At 42.5% G+C, this 16,661-nt stretch overlaps 2 protein-coding genes and 1 long non-coding RNA gene across 3 annotated transcripts in view; 2 read left to right on the top strand and 1 right to left on the bottom strand.

The window, feature by feature from the left end:
• The window catches only part of Wdr70 (WD repeat domain 70), a 201,947-nt gene extending 194,693 nt beyond the window's left edge, over window positions 1-7,254 (bottom strand). The window contains exons 1-3 of the mRNA XM_048368484.1: window positions 7,136-7,254; window positions 6,977-7,042; window positions 3,811-3,894 (exon numbers count right to left, since the gene is read on the bottom strand). Coding sequence (XP_048224441.1) covers window positions 3,811-3,894; window positions 6,977-7,042; window positions 7,136-7,160 — 175 coding nt within the window. The 5' untranslated portion in view covers window positions 7,161-7,254. The remainder of the gene's footprint in view (window positions 1-3,810; window positions 3,895-6,976; window positions 7,043-7,135) is intronic.
• Window positions 2,111-2,559, top strand: LOC125367792. Its single transcript, XR_007214156.1, has 2 exons — window positions 2,111-2,283; window positions 2,518-2,559. It is a non-coding gene; the product is annotated as an uncharacterized LOC125367792 (long non-coding RNA).
• A 7,899-nt stretch (window positions 7,255-15,153) lies between the features above and the next one.
• The window catches only part of Nup155 (nucleoporin 155), a 52,891-nt gene continuing 51,383 nt past the window's right edge, over window positions 15,154-16,661 (top strand). Inside the window, exon 1 of the mRNA XM_048368483.1 lies at window positions 15,154-15,440. Coding sequence (XP_048224440.1) covers window positions 15,284-15,440 — 157 coding nt within the window. The 5' untranslated portion in view covers window positions 15,154-15,283. The remainder of the gene's footprint in view (window positions 15,441-16,661) is intronic.

Genomic DNA, 16,661 nt, shown 5'->3' with positions numbered 1-16,661 from the left:
TATAAGGACACAGACGAGGAGGTCCACAAGGATGTAGAGTCAAATTCACGATTCAGGCATCTCCAAAATGATAACAGACTGGCCAAAAAGGCATAAGGGGTCCCTCTGGTATGGTCAGACAAACAAAGGACCTGTAGACAGAAGTCACTCACCAGGTAAAGAGAGGAGGTGGTGGGGCTGGGGATATGGCCTAGTGGCAAGAGTGCCTGCTTCATATACATGAGGCCCTGGGTTTGATTCCCCAGCACCACATATACAGAAAATGGCCAGAAGTGGCGCTGTGACTCAAGTGGCAGAGTGCTAGCCTTGAGCAAAAAGAAGCCAGGGACAGTGCTCAGGCCTTGAGTCCAAGCCCCAGGACTGGCCAAAAAAAAAAAAAAAAAAAAAAAGAGAGGAGGTGGTGTGATGGATGCATAGCCAGCAATGGTAAAGACAAGAAATCTGAGGTGAGGTTCCTCTGGCTTTCAACAGTTTGGTCCACGGATGGGCAGATTAACCCTCAGAAGGGAAGAGGGAGGAGGGGATCCAGCTACTCCTGACTCTGTCCCCTCCCAAGTCACAAAACCACATGTAAGATATTTTCAAGTAGACAACTGATGATGGAGAACTCCACTCACTCCAGTCAGTATTTGGGCAGAAGAGAGAACTTTATTCAGCCAAACTGCTGGCCTGCAGCTAAATCCAAGGAAGGTTTGGCAAGCTAGAGAGTCACTCCCAGGTGATGCCTTATCTAGGGCACAGGATGGGAGGTGTGTCCAGGTAGATTAGGGTGTGTCCCAATGGATTAGGGTGTGACCTCAGAGAAGGGGGGAGGTAACTGCCCCCAGGTGTGCCAGTTACCTAGACAACCATTTGCCTATATTTAACCTAGATTTAAAAAGGTGGGGATATCTACATGTAGTCCTCCCATGGGTGGACCTTATAGGAGTAACAAAATAAATGAATAATGCAGGTTGTTTATTAAAGAAAAAAAACAAAACAAACTGACATCTTGGGATCATGAGAACAGTCAGCTTAAAAAAAATCAACACACTGGGCTGGGGATATGGCCTAGTGGCAAGAGTTGCCTGCCTCGTATGCACGAAGCCCTAGGTTCGATTCCCCAGCACCACATATATACAAAATGTCCAGACATGGCGCTGTGGCTCAAGTGGCAGAGTCCTAGCCTTGAGCAAAAAGAAGCCAGGGACAGTACTCAGGCCCTGAGTTCAAGCCCTAGGACTGGCAAAAAACAAATAAAAATTTTAAAAAATCAACACACTGGTCCTGGGTTCGATTCCCCAGTACCACATATATAGAAAATGGCCAGAAGTGGCGCTGTGGCTCAAGTGGCAGAGTGCTAGCCTTGAGCAAGAAGAAGCCAGGGACAGTGCTCAGGCCCTGAGTCCAAGGCCCAGGACTGGCAAAAATTAATTAATTTTTTTAAAGCAACAAAAAGCTTATTAGAGGAATGCTACAAGTGATAGAGTACCAACAAAGTAAGCAAACCAAACAAGCATGAAGCCATGAGTTCAAACCCCGGTACTGGAGGGAAAAAAGTTTCAGCTTAAAAGGAAATTCTACTGCTTATCTAACACTGCTGTAATTTTTTTTCAATCACTATATCATCCGCTGAAATAAAATTCAAGTCCTAACCTAAATCATTTTTCCCACTGAAGAGTTTCCCAATCATGTAACAGAAAAGGTTCATAATCCATGCAGAATCACATCCAAAGTAAGCATTTGAGTAAAAGAAAATTTCTTCCTCATTCACGTTCTCACAGGGTAATAATTCTAAAAGGTAGTCTTTGTCTTCATATACTAGTATGTCTGGCTTACTAAGCTTACATACTAGCTTTCTAGAACATGAGATATTTATATAATTTCCAGGCATTTCACATATTTTAATAAGGCTTTATAGATATAAATCCTTTCTACCTGAATATTTAGCAACCAAAATAATTCATAACCACATATTCAAGCAATTAAACTTTCTAGTAAAAGGATCCTCATGTCTTACTTGGTATGCTTTCAATGCCCATGTAAAACACTTCCATAACCAATCATAAGATTAATAATGCCCATACTAAAATTGCTCAACTTAAAAAAAAAAAGTCAGTGAAATTATAAGTTAATTTTTAATTCCAAGATAGGAAAACACTAAAAAAAAAAACTCTTGATAATGAATAATTTCCCACATAGTGATGATTACTACCATACTCTCATAAATTATCCTAAGTAACATTTTCCATTTGCATTCTAAAGCTACATAGATCTTTCAACATATTCAATTTAGAATCATAGGTTTAGGGCTGGGAATATGGCCTAGTGGCAAGAGACTTGCCTCATATACACGAAGCCCTGGGTTCAATTCCCCAGCACCACATATATAGAAAACGGCCAGAAGTGGCGCTGTGGCTCAAGTGGCAGAGGGCTAGCCTTGAGCAAAAAAGAAACCAGGGACAGTGCTCAGGCCCTGAGTCCAAGCCCCAGGACTGGCCAAAAAATAAATAAACAAATAAATAAATAGAATCATAGGTTTAGATCAGAGGTAGAAATAGCATTCAGAGTCTAAAGATATAAAATTATATCAATAAATTCAATACATTTAATTTTCCCAGAAACATCAAAAGGGAACAGAACAGTTTGGTAGAGCACACCTTTTAGCATTCAGAAGATAGATAAGAAGGACCAAGGTAACTACCAGGCCAGCCTGCACTACATAGCAAGACCTATCTGGAGATAGGTCTTTCTGGGGAGAAAAATGAAGAAAAAAACCAAAAACCATAGTCGAGACAATTCTCTAAAAATATAAAAACCTAACAGCTACTCAAAATTCCTCTTAGGTCACATCTACACATCTGCTTTACTAAGAAAAATGATAGGTGGGGCTGGGGATATAGCCTAGTGGCAAGAGTGCCTGCCTCGGATACACGAGGCCCTAGGTTCGATTCCCCAGCACCACATATACAGAAAACGGCCAGAAGGGGCGCTGTGGCTCAGGTGGCAGAGTGCTAGCCTTGAGCGGGAAGAAGCCAGGGACAGTGATCAGGCCCTGAGTCCAAGGCCCAGGACTGGCCAAAAGAAAAATGATAGGACTGAAAATTATATTTACATATATAAGGCAGTCACAACCTAGGACCTATGATTAATATCTGAAGTAAATATTGTATTGTGGTATCTCCCAGCAGATAATGTCAGAAAGTTAAAGGAAACACAGTTGATATCTACAAAAAGAATGAAGAAAATCTCTCAAACATCTTGTCTTGGAAGAAAGATAGTCAGTTAGTCACAGGCCTGGTTCATGCCTGTACTCCTAACTACTCAGGAGGCTAAAAACAGGATGATCACAATTCAAGCCTACCCTGGGCAAAAGGCTCTTGAGCCTACCTTAATAACAACTGCATGTTATTGAGCAACAGCCATACTATACTGAGTCAACAGACAGTTGTGTATACAGCTCTGAGAGACACTACTGGCCCAGCCTTCTAAATACTGGTATTGCTATAAGCAAGAAAGAAACAAATGAGATGATAGGCAGACAGAGGCAAGAGGAGAGATAATAAGGAAACCAATACTTCGATCCCTATAAATTAACTGAGAAGTGTATTTACATTCTAAAAAAAAAAGTATGTTCACAGAATATACTATTTAAATCTTACCCTACTTATATGTAACTTCTAGGATTTTTTTTTAAATTCCTCAAAATCTGCTTCAAATGGAACCAGCACATATGATCTTTACCAATTTTGAAAAATGTTTTTCTGGCTTGTAACTGTCAGCATACTTCTGTAACATTTACACATAAATTTTTTTAAAAATTCTTCTTACCCAATGTTTTCCTACTTCTTTCTACGGCTGTTCTTCGAGTTTGTTCAAACATTGCTTCCAAGTCAAATGTGCGAGCTTTTTTCCCTAAAACAGGAAGCAGTAGATTATGACTATCTTACAATAAGCTGGCAAAATGTTTAGACACTCAATACTTAAGGACTGATGTTAACGACTGATGAATACTCCATTTGCCTATTTTATAGAATTTTTCAAGATAATCATAAAATATTAAGGAAAAAAGCTGAGATTACAGAGAATTTTTATGACATTCTCATTACTAAGTATTGGTTGAATATTCCTTACCAAAATGCTTAATACCAAAACAAGCGGATTTCAGAAATGTATGCATTTGGGAATATTTACATAGATTTTACTGGTTAAGTAATCAAAAACTTTTTGTTTTGTTTGGACAGTCCTTGAGCTTCTTTTTGCTCAAGGCAGGCACTCTACTGCTAGGCCACATTCCTAGCCCAACTTTTTAAATTAATTTACAATATTCTTATTAAAGGTAATATGCAAAGAGATTAATTAGAATCACATGAGTCAAGTAATGAGTACATTTCATTTCCTATAGTGTGTTCTGTTCCCTCCCCTCATTCTTAGTCCCTCCCTCCTGTCTATGTGCAGTAAGCTCCACTGATACCCATTTTCATTTTTTCCCTCAAGTTCTGTGCCTTCCACCTCATACTCCTAAAAATATACATGTAAATATACCATACAAAAAATAAAGAAGAGGGGTTGGGAATATGGCCTAATGGCAAGAGTGCTTGCCTCAAATACATGAAACCCTGGGTTTGATTCCTCAGCACCACATATATAGAAAATGGCCAGAAGTGGCACTGTGGCTCAAGTGGCAGGGTGCTAGCCTTGAGCAAAAAGAAGCCAGGGACAGTGCTCAGGCCCTGAGTTCAAGGCCCAAGACTGGCAAAAAAAAAAAAAAAGAAGACAAAATCATCAAAAACTAAAAAGTCCTTTGTTTCCATATCTTGGAGTTTCAGTATGTTTATTAGTTTATATAAATCTGAAGAGGCACTTAGGCACTGCACCTTTGTGATTCTCTAAGAGTATACTCTTTTGGTCTCACTGGGTGTGAGTATCTAGAATCCTATAAAATTTGTCATATCCCAGTGCATTTTAGATCTAACTTCTGCCTATCAGAAGAACATGGGCTGTTTGTCTCTCTGAGCTTGGTTTAACTCACTTAACATGATTTGTTCTAGTATACATTTCCCTACAAATGACATTATTTTATTCTATTTAATGGATGTGTGAAATTCCATTGTATATAGGTACCACATATTTGGATCCATTCATTTTGGGGCTTCTGGGCTGTTTCCAATCTTGGCTATTATGAATAGTGCAGCAATGAACATGGCTGTGCAGGTATCCTTATCATATCCTGGTTCATGATGTTCACGGTAGATGCCTAGAAATGGTATGGCTGGATCATAGGGAAGGTCTTTATTTAGTTTTTTGAGGAACCTCCATACTGCTATCCAGGGTGGTTGTACTAGTTTACATTCCCACCAGCAGTGCTGTAGGGTTCCTCTTTCCCCACATCCCCACCAACATTTGTTACTGTTCAAATTCCCAATGCTGTACAATCTTACTGGGATGGGATGGAATGTCAGAGTTGTTTTGATTTTCCTTTCTTTTATGGACAGTAATGATGAGCATTTCCTCATGTATGTCTCTGCTATTTTTACCTCTTCTGAGAAGTCTCTCTTTAGCTCCCTTGTAACTTAGTGATGGAGGAATAAGTTTCTTGAGCTCCTTGTATATATTGGATAATAGGCCTTTGCTTGATATATTGCTGGGAAAGCTCTCTTCCCAACCGGTTGGCTATCTTTCTAATTCAGTAACTATGTCCTTAGCTGTGCAGAAACTTTTTATTTTGATGTACCACTTGTCAACGTTCTCTCCTATGTGCTGTGTTCCCTGGAGCTCTATTCAAGAAGTTTCTGGGGCTGGAAATGTGGCTTAGTGGTAGAGTGCTTGCCTAGCATGCATTAAGCCCTGGGCTCCCTTCCTCAGCACCACATAAACAGAAAAAGCGGGAAGTGGGGCTGTGGCTCAAGTGGTAGAGTGCTAGTCTTGAGCAAAAAGAAGCCAGGGACAGTGATCAGGCCCTGAGTTCAAGCCCCAGGATTGGCAAAAAAAAAAAAGAAGAAGAATAAGTTTCTACCTATATCTACAAGTTCTAATGATTCTAACTTTTTAAAAACAGTTTTACAATATATCCCAGGATGGATGTGAACTCACAACAATCCTGCCTCTGGCCCCTGAGCATTAGAACCACAGCGGTACATAGTTGTATGAAATTCAAAACTTTTTGAACCCTAAGGGAATGCTCAAAAAGTTAGAAATTTGGAATTTTCTATTAGGAATGCTTAAACTGTTCCAGTGACCAACCAATTTTCTTTTTTGTACAGTCAACTTTTCTTATCCCTTTCTAATTTATCTAAAGCCCTACCCCTTTAAATAATCCTGTTAAACTACGCAGAACACAGGATATCCGTACCTTAAACCCTGAGACCTGAAAAAATAAAAAAGATCCAATACACAGAACATGGACTTTGCAGATTAAAATATGAGGACTACATTAGCTGGCCCATTCTAATCAGAGAACTTTAAGAGTTTCCTAAGTATTATAGCAGAAGTCAGACAGGTTCCGAGTATGAGAAGGGTTAAGGCAGTTCAGTTGACTTGAAAGGGAAGGAGGGAAGATGAGAGTCATGCAAGTATCCGCAGGAGCTAAGAAACAGCCAGAAAGAAAAATGACTCACCCTCTAACAAACCGTATTGAGTGAGCACAGAGACAGATTCCCGCTCAGGCTCACTCCACCTCCCTCTCTCTCCCTCCTTCCCTCTATCCTTCTCCTTTCCCCCTCCCTCCTTCCTTTATGGATCATTTCTTGCCAAAAGGACCATTCATCTCTTTGAGGACACAAGGTCACACAAAAGCCATCAGTCCTGGTCTCAAGGAGTCTCCTAAGGGAACTGGGGTGTCGACAGTTAAGCAGGCTACAGGTCGAGTGGGGGCGAGTCTGGAAAAACTACACGTCTTCCGCGCAGCTAACGCGATGCGGCTGTGGCAGCGGGTGCGGCTCCGTCGGCTCGGCCTCCCGCCGGCGCCTGAATGCTCGCGAACCGGGCCATCACTCACCGAACCCCGTGAAGCCCATGGTGACGGCAAGCTGTGGGTCCGGCCCCGACGCGTCCGACCCCGGCACTGGCGAGAGGAGGAAAGAGAAGTCGTTAGGGCGGCGCCTCGGCTCTGCCACGCACGGCCCACCCGCCGCGGCTCCCCTCCTGAAGAACCTACCTTCGCTGGGCGCCGAGGGCTCCATGGCTCGCGGGAGCGCAGAACGCCCCGCGAGTACAGTCCACACCACAGCTTCAGCTTCCCGGCAAACTGAACGGAAGTGTCGCCTCCGAGCGTCGGCGTCCCGCGGAGAGCGGCGCCCTCAGTGGAAGAAACCCAGGCTTCCGGATGCGCGCCGCCCTAGCGGTCGGGCGGGGAAGGGCTGCCGAGGCTGCCCAGGCCACCCAAGGCGCCTCCCAACTGTCCAGTGGAGGGAAAACTGAACTGGATTTCCTCTAAATCATTAAGTTTCCGAGGTGCTTTCTCCCGCCAAGGCGATATTTCGCCTACGTTTCTTTTTTTTTTTTTTTTTTGGCGAGTCCTGGGCCTTGGACTCAGGGGCTGAGCACTGTCCCTGGCTTCTTTTTGCAGGGATAGTGCTCAGGCCCTGAGTGCAAGCCTCAGGACTGGAAAAAAAAAAAAAAAAGTGAGCCACCGAACACGACTGATTTTGATTTCTTTACAACCTGATTCCTTATTAATGCTATGAATGTATCCCCTTAGGCATATCATTTATTCTTACGTTGGTGAACTCTAATAAAACTAACATCCTATATGTCCTGGTGCCAGTGGTTTATGATGTAATCCTACCCACTCATGAGACTGAGATCTAAGAATCAAAGTTTGTAGCCAGCTAGGCAGGAAAGACCATGAAATTCTTATCTCCAATTAGCCACTGAAAAGACAGAAATAGAGCTGTGGCTCAAGTGACAGAGTGACAACCTTGAGTGAAAAAGATAACAGTGTTCAGGCACTGATGTCAAGCCCCAGTACTGGGGGGCACACACACACACACACACTATATATATATATATATATATATATATATATATATATATATATATATTCCTGAAATCATCTGAAAACATTTCATGAAGTTAATCATTGGCTCCATAATTAGTCTTCATCTCTTACTCCAATTCATGATTTATGTATACAATCTAAATGATAATGACCACAGTATCATTTCCATAGTTCTTAGTTTCAAATTAAAAATTCAAATTATTAGCCAGGGGTCTGGGAATGTACCTCAGTAACAGACTGCCAGCTTAGCATGAATAAACCCCTGTTGAATCCCAAGCACCAAAAATACAAAAAAAAAAAAAAAAACCAAACTATTGGCATAACTTTCAAACTTTTTATGATCTTATCCTTTTATTTCCTACACCATCAGCCTTTTCTCACCTCCTTAAGCAGCCTTAATATACTAAACCTCTCTTCACCAGTCTCCATTTTCTTGATTTTTCCCTACTAATCATTCAAGACTCATACTAAACTTCATTTATTGTAGTAAATATCTACAGACTTCTCCAACTAATTTAGGCCCCCTCTATTATGTGATACAGTCATTCTTCAATAGCAAAAATGTCTGGCTACATATCTGTCTTCCTTCAATGAGTGAGTGAATCAAAAGAAGGAAAACAATTTTGAAGGCAAAAGTTACTTATGTGCAATGTTAAGTATTTTGAGGCATTTGATTTCATCTCAAGAGATGAACCACTAAACTCAATATAGACTTTAATAAGTCTAATTCATTTTACATTTCCCAAACTATTAATACTATTAATACTATTAATACTACTATTAATACTATTAATAATGGCTCTACCTGAGTACATTTAAAATGGTATTGGGTACTGGAACAGAACTTTATTAATGCAGCTTATGTACTCCGTGGCCTCAAGCTCATAGTTACTGCGTCTCTTCAGTGGTCAAAACTTATAGGTAGGGCTGGGGATATGGCCTAGTGGCAAGAGCGCTTGCCTCCTATACATGAAGCCCTCGGTTCAAATCCCCAGCACCACATATGCAGAAAACAGCCAGAAGTGGCGCTGTGGCTCAAGTGGCAGAATGATAGCCTTGAGCAAAAAGAAGCCAGGGACAGTGCCCAGGCCCTGAGTCCAAGGCCCAGGACCGGCAAAAAAAAAAAAAACAAAAAAAAAAACTTATAGGTAAAATTTTGAGATAGTACGTTTCTTTCTGCCTGTCCTGGGGCTTAAGCTCGGGCCTACACACTGTACCTGAGCTGTTGTGCTCAAGACTAATGCTTTACCACTTGAACCACAACTCCATTTTCTGGCTTTATGGCAGTTAACTAAGGTAAGAATCTCCTGGACTTTTTTGCCTGGTCTGGCTTCAAAGCAGTCTTGAGTAGGAAGGATTACGAGTACCAAAGCCTGTAAATACATTAACTTTTGCACTACAAAGTAGTACAGGGAAGAAAAGGAAGGTATCAACCAGTAAGAATAAATAACCATAAACATCACAAAACAAAAACCTCACATGTGTTCTTGATAAAAGATAGACATGACTGTACTAATGACAATTTCTACTTTAATCTATTACTTTTCTGCTTGTATATGAAATATTTTCGTAATACTTGGTAAGCATAACAGGGAAAGACTTTAGTATTCTTAGACATGAAGTGAATTCATTCAGTAGTTAAAACATAGAAAGCCGGGGCTGGGGATATGGCCTAGTGGCAAGAGTGCTTGCCTTGTATACTTGAAACCCTGGGTTCGATTCCCCAGCACCACATATACAGAAAATGGCCAGGAGTGGCGCTGTGACTCAAGTGGCAGAGTGCTAGCCTTGAGCAAAAAGAAGCCAGGGACAGTGCTCAGGCCCTGAGTCCAAGGCCCAGAACTGGCAAAAAAAAAAAAAAAAAAAAACATAGAAAGCCACATGTTCCACTTGAGTGATTCTCATTATGTGGTTCTCATTAAGGGTGTGCATCAGATCAAAATTATTTTCAAAATTATACTAAGAAATCATTTGCTTTCTTCACTCTAATGACACTTCCACTACTGTTGAAAAAGCAATGGTGATGTCAGAGATGTTTAAAAGATAAAATACATTAATATTCCAATGAGGTACATCAAAGTATTATTTATGCAAACAGCATTTCAAGTCCACAAACTATTCAGGGTTTCTTCCCAGGAAAATCAAAGATAATTTAGTGTTAAAAATTGAAATAGAGGGCTGGGAATATGGCCTAGTGGCAAGAGAGCTCGCCTCATATACATGAAACCCTGGGTTCGATTCTCCAGCACCACATCTCTAGAAAACGGCCAGAAGTGGCGCTGTGGCTCAAGTGGCAGAGTGCTAGCCTTGAGCAAAAAGAAGCCAGGGACAGTGCTCAGGCCCCTGAGTCCAAGCCCCAGGACTGGCCAAAAAAAAAAAAAAAAAAAGATTGAAATAGAAGCAAGAAAATATTTCATTAAAGTGGAACAGTATCTATGTTTGGAACATTCCAGTGAAAATTGTTTGGAAGTTAGCTGGTAGTTTTTTGACTCATTAAATGTAAGGCAGTTCCTGCCTGGTTTAGATTATGATTGCACAGAATTGTTTTGTTTTGCTTATGTAAGAAGCCAGGGCACTGGAGACGTCTCATCTAGTGGCCTTCTAATTAATCACTTTACATAAGTGGCAGCGCTGTAGCTCTAGTGCTAGAGCTATATCCTTGAGTGGAAGAAGCTTAGGGACACTACCCAGGACCAGCAAAAAAAAAAAATTATATATATATATATATATATATATATATATAATTTCAACAGTAGGTAAAACTGCTAGAGCCCCAGCATAAATCAAGACAATTACAAACAAAACTTAGTAGTCACAGCAATCACTTATATACACCCCACAAGAAAATGTTTTCCTTAAAATTTTAATAAAGGGGAGAAACTAAAACCATTTCTCCTAAACTCAGTGAGGTGCCAGACTTTGAAGTCAGGCCCCACCATGTGAACCCCATTTTAGAATCGAACCCTGAGCCAATTAAATTTGTACCTGTGTTCTAATCTTGCTTGCACAGCTGATTGTTGTAACCTTGTTCTTTGCCTTTATAAGCCCTGTGTAATCACAGCTCGGGGCTTCCTCCTAACCTCCGCTGTGTTGGTGGGTAGGACGAGGCCCGAGTTGGCAGCTCGTTAAATAAAGCCTTGCCTTGCTTTTGCATTTCGGAGTGTCTGAATCTCGGTGGTCTTCTTGGGGGTGGTCTTGCAACTTGGCACAACATTTGGGGTTTCGTCCGGGATAGCCCCAGAGACCCCGAGATCCCAGACTCCGAAGGTAAGAAAACAGCACTGTTCATTTGTCTTGTCCTGTAATTTGTCTGTTTTGCTTTTGCTTGTAGGGCGCGAGTCAGTTTGGTTTTTGGCCGGAACTGACCAGGAGGACCTCCTAAACGAGACTCAACCCGCCCACCTTGTACTTGGGTCTGCTCCTTCTGCTTATCTGGCAGGAGGTTGTGGGCCAACTTGGGTCCACTCCTCCTGTACCCTGGCAGGAGGTTGTGGGCCAACTTGGGAGATCTCCAACTCATAACTCGGGTCCACTCCTTCTGCACCCTTGTAGGAGGTTGTGGGCCAGCTTGGGAGATCTCCAACTCGTAACTTTTCTTAGGCCTGTGTGTTTTCCTCCTTTTGTATTAATTGTTTTGTTTTTGTAGCCTTTTGGAAGAAATTTGGAAGTAAAATTGTCCTAAATAATTATTGCAAAATGAGAAAAGGAGAATTATGGCTACCAAAATGTTTAATTGCCATTCCAGCTTCTTTGTAGGTTTTTTTGTAACAGTTTCCAGCAGGCCCACAGAGAAGCACAGGTGATTCCTACAAGTTTGTCAAGATCTAATACTGACCCTTAATAAGTTCCAGGTAAGAGAGCATGCTTAAAAACTACTTCTGTGTGGACCACCTTGTTGCTTATAATTGGAGTAAAGTGGCCCCTTATAAGACTCATTGATCTGAATCTGCGGTTCGAAGCCAGCCCAGGCAAAGAAAGGTCCCTGTGAGAGACTTGTCTGTAATTAGCCAGCAGAGTGCTGGGAACGGAGTGGTGTGGAGCTCAAAAGTGGTAGGGTGCTAGTCTTGAGCTGGAGAGCTGAGGGACAGCACTCAGGCCCTGAGTCCAAGTCGAAAGTCATTCCTCCTGGGACAAAAGTGATGGAGCATCCAGAGGCAGTAAGCCACTGCTTGGATGGCAGAGATGGTGTCAGATCCTAGAGTCACTACTGTTGGCCTTTCAAAAGTTAAAGCCGGGAAGTCCTAGAAGAATAGTTCATAAGCATGCCTTTCCAATGCCCATGTCTGTCTACTGGGCAGGAATTTGCCAGTCATCTGTGATAGTGGTTAGTAAGGGGAAGTTTGTCAAATGAGAGAATAGATTAAAATCTCACCCTCCCCCCCCCCCCCCGCATTTACTCAAAAGCTCTGATTGGCAGTAAGAATTTTAAGTTGATACATCTGTTTAGGAAAGAAAGCTTGTAGACCTGAGATTGTGTTGTGTTCTTATTGAGATCTGTTAAAGGCCTGTCAGCTTGCCAATGCCCCCAATCAACAGATTAACCACGGTGGAGGGGACCCTGGACGGCATCACCACTTGGGTTCATTGCTTCCATGCCAGGCCAGCTGACCCCTTTGCCCTGGATGACAACTACCGTGGTGGAACATGGGAGGTCTCCAAGCACCCAACTCAGCCGCTTCGCCTTCGCCTCAAGAAAAGAAAGTTAGACTGAATATTGTTATAATTTTCTTTTTGCCTTCTTTCCTTACTACCCTGGCTAGTGTTAATGTTATTTTGGCAGCTCACTCCAAAGTGAGGTGAATCCTGCAGTCCCTTGGTAAAGTAGACTAAGGTTATAGGTTCCTGGCTAGGTAAGGTCAACGCCCCTGAGTCAGCCTGAAGAAATTACAGAAGATGGATGATCTTCACCCATCAGCCCCCCTTTAAAACCGAGGGACCAGAGTTATTTTCGGATACTACTTTTGGCCCTACTGGCCCATGCCTTACCTCTATATCATCCCCTAGACATGCAAGCCATTGAAATGGACAGAATGGAGCCATGATTGGCTCCCAAGGTACCAAAAAGAAAAAGGGGGAAATGAGGTGCCAGACTTTGAAGTCAGGCCCCACCACGTGAACCCCATTTTAGAATCGAACCCTGAGCCAATCAGATTTGTACCTGTGTTCTAATCTTGCTTGCACAGCTGATGGTTGTAACCTTGTTCTTTGCCTTTATAAGCCCTGTGTAATCACAGCTCGGGGCTCCCTCCTAACCTCCGCTGTGTCGGTGGGTAGGACGAGGCCCGAGTTGGCAGCTCGTTAAATAAAGCCTTGCCTTGCTTTTGCATTTCGGAGTGTCTGAATCTCGGTGGTCTTCTTGGGGGTGGTCTTGAAACTTGGCACAACATCAGGAACAAGACAAGGATGCCCTCTCTCCCCGCTTCTATTCAACATAGTGCTGGAATCCCTAGCCATAGCGATAAGGCAAGAGGAGGATATCAAAGGGATCCACATTGGTAAAGAAGAAATCAAACTATCCCTATTTTCAGATGACATGATCTTATATCTGAAGGACCCCAAAAACTCAGTCCCCAAACTCCTAGAACTAATAAACCATTTTGGCAAAATAGCAGGATACAAAATCAACCCACAAAAATCAGCAGCTTTTCTGTATACCAGCAATGTACAAGCAGAAAGGGAAATTACAGAAATAATACCACTTGCAATAGCTAAAAAAAAGAATAAATTACCTAGAGATTAACCTAACTGAAGATGTGAATGATCTATTTAATGAGAACTATAAAAATCTAAAAAGGGAAATCAAAAAGGACACCAGGAGATGGAAAGACCTCCCATGGTCATGGGTAAGCACAATCAATATAGTGAAAATGGCCATATTGCCCAAAATGTTATGCAAATTCAATGCAATCCCCATTAAGATCCCAGCTACATTCTTCACTGAAATAGAGGGGGAAAAAACCCACAAATTCCAGCTACATTCTTCACTGAAACAGAGGGAAAAAAAAACATAAATTCATATGGAACAGCAAAAGACCTAGAATAGCCCAAACAAATCTAGGCAAAGGAAGCAGCGCAGGAGGAATCACAATACCAGACTTCAAGCTCTCTTATAGAGCCATCATAACAAGAACATGATTCATTTTAAATTGATAAAGCACAAACAAGTGAACTGATAGGGGTTTGAGAGGAAGGGAGTATTTCAGCGGTATAGTGCTTACTAGCATTGACAAGCCCCTGGGTTTGATTTGTTTGTGTGCATATGAAACAATCTCAAAAAAAAAAAATCTCATAATAGTTGTCAAGAGTAACAGGGAAATTTTAGTATTTGGGGAGGACATGAAGGGGATTTATTCAATAATCAAAACAAGAAAAGCCACTTGAGTGGACTGCAGACCTATTTAGGAGTGCCCATGAGTTCAAAATGATTTTTTAAATAATACAGCAAAAGGGGGGGGGGGGAATCTCACTGATGTTTTGAATTCCACAGTGTAACCTTTAAGAAACTACCACTTGTGAGCTTGGTATAGTAAGTACATGCTTGTAATCCTAGCACTCAGGATATGGAGTCAGGAAAATTTTGTTAGATACCTATTTGAGCTACACATTGAGATCTTGTCTTTACTGTACAATTTTGGCTCACCTGTAAACTATCAATTCCTAACTACTCTGAGAAATTGAGTACCAAAAGGGCTGGGGGCATAGTGCTAGTAGAAAGTGCATGGAGTTATCAGTTCAAATCCCAATACAAACACAGAAAGGCATAGTGAATTTAAGAGCACCAACGTAATTGATGTTCACACTCTTACTAAACAGTTGGGAGTTGTGGAATTCCACCTTGGGGAGCTCGAGGACAAGGGCCAGCACGAGCGGAAAACCGCCAGAACTCCAGTAGGTCAGCCACCGGCCACACTCCCTCACTCCCACCTCCCGGGTTCTATTCCCTTCCCTCCCTCCGGCCTCACCTACCTTCCCCCGTATCCCCTAATCTCCTTTCCCCTCCCTTTCCCTTTCCCCTCCCACCTTTCTCTCGAGGAAACCTCCCAGGTTCCCGGCCCACAAACCCTCACCTCCAACCTCGCCCCACCCCTAACGTCCAGAGCCCTGAACAACTTCCGCTTTACTGTTGGCAAAACGGCGTCTTCCAGTTCTCAGCCCCAAGGGCAGGAAGTGCGTCATGACGAGGCGCCGGGATGCTCGTTTGGCGCGCGCGCCCTAGGCCGCGGATTTGAGCTAGCGTCTCGGGCTTTCTCACATTTCTCCTGGCCTTTCAATTATTTCTGGACCACCGTGTCTTCTGCTTCCGAGATGCCGTCGTCTTTGCTGGGCGCAGCGATGACAGCCTCCACGTCGGCCGCTTCTCTGCAGGAAGCTCTGGAAAATGCCGGGCGGCTGATCGATCGTCAGTTGCAAGAAGACCGCATGTACCCGGACCTTTCGGAGCTGCTGACAGTGCCAGCCCCAAGTGAGTGATCGGTGCCCATTCGGTGCCCCTGCTTTTTCGGCTGCGAGGATTCTGGCCTCCCAGATTGATCCCCGCGAAGACCTCCGGAGACGGAGAGCGCAGTTCATTGCATTTCAAAGAACAACAAACGACTCCCTTCGGTTGTTCTCCTATGCCCATTTGCACCATTGTAGCTGTTTGAGAGGGCAAGAATGAAGAGCAAACTCTCAGTCGGAGCACAAAGAGGCCTTGACGTATCCCCAATGAGCCTCTCTTGCTGCTGCCAAGTGCTGGTCATGTCTCCATACATTGTTGTATTAATGCTTGAATAACATTGAATAGCAAAGGAAGTTAATTTGGAAATGTACCATGTTTTCTCGAAGATATGCTTTATCATATGTAGACAGCATAATATGAAGTTTCTGAAAGGTGTTAAAATACATACTAATGGAATAAAGGAAGAGAACAGAGAAATCAGAGAACAGAGAAATCAGCAGAGAGAGGGTAAAGGGTATGTGTTAACGAAAGACAGGTGACTGCGAAGTAATTCCTTTTAAGGTTTTAGGTTATAAAGAACTCGAGGCTAAAAGATTTACATTCTTTGCTAGGGAGTAAATCTTTTTTTTTTTTTTTTTTTTTTTTTTTGCCAATCCTGGGGCTTGAACTCAGGGCCTGAGTACTATTCCTGGCTTCTTTTTGCTCAAGGCTAGCTGGCACTCTAACCACTTGAGCCACAGCGCCACTTCTGGCTTTAAAATGTATGTATGCATGTATGTATGTGTGTGTATATACATACAGACATACATATATATATATGGTGCTGAGGAATCAAACCAGGGCTTCATGTATGTGAGGCAAGCACTCTTATCACTAGGTCATATTCCCAGCCCCAGAGAGTGAATCTTTTATGAGATGGAAATCAGAGGAAAGCCAAAGTGTAAGATAGAGGTGAGATTTCTGTTGAGCAAGAACAGGGCAGGATAATCTGAACCATATAAATAAAAGAGTACACCGCTAATAATTTATAGAAATCGTTAAGAAACATCGGAAATGGTGGAAATAAAGATGATATTTGCACCTTGTGTCTACTTACAGATTGGCTTGCTCTATAAAAGTCTGTTCTAGGGGCTGGGGATATGGCCTAGTGGCTAGAGTGCTTGCCTCGTATACATGAGGCCCTAGGTTCCATTCCCCAGCACCACATATACAGAAAATGGCCAGAAGTGGCGCTGTGGCTCAAGT

This window comes from Perognathus longimembris, chromosome 19, assembly GCF_023159225.1.
Source record: "Perognathus longimembris pacificus isolate PPM17 chromosome 19, ASM2315922v1, whole genome shotgun sequence".
In the NCBI taxonomy this organism is placed as follows: Eukaryota; Metazoa; Chordata; class Mammalia; order Rodentia; family Heteromyidae; genus Perognathus; species Perognathus longimembris.
Note: the sequence above shows the minus strand (reverse complement) of the source record. Positions and strands in the feature narration are given on the sequence as shown.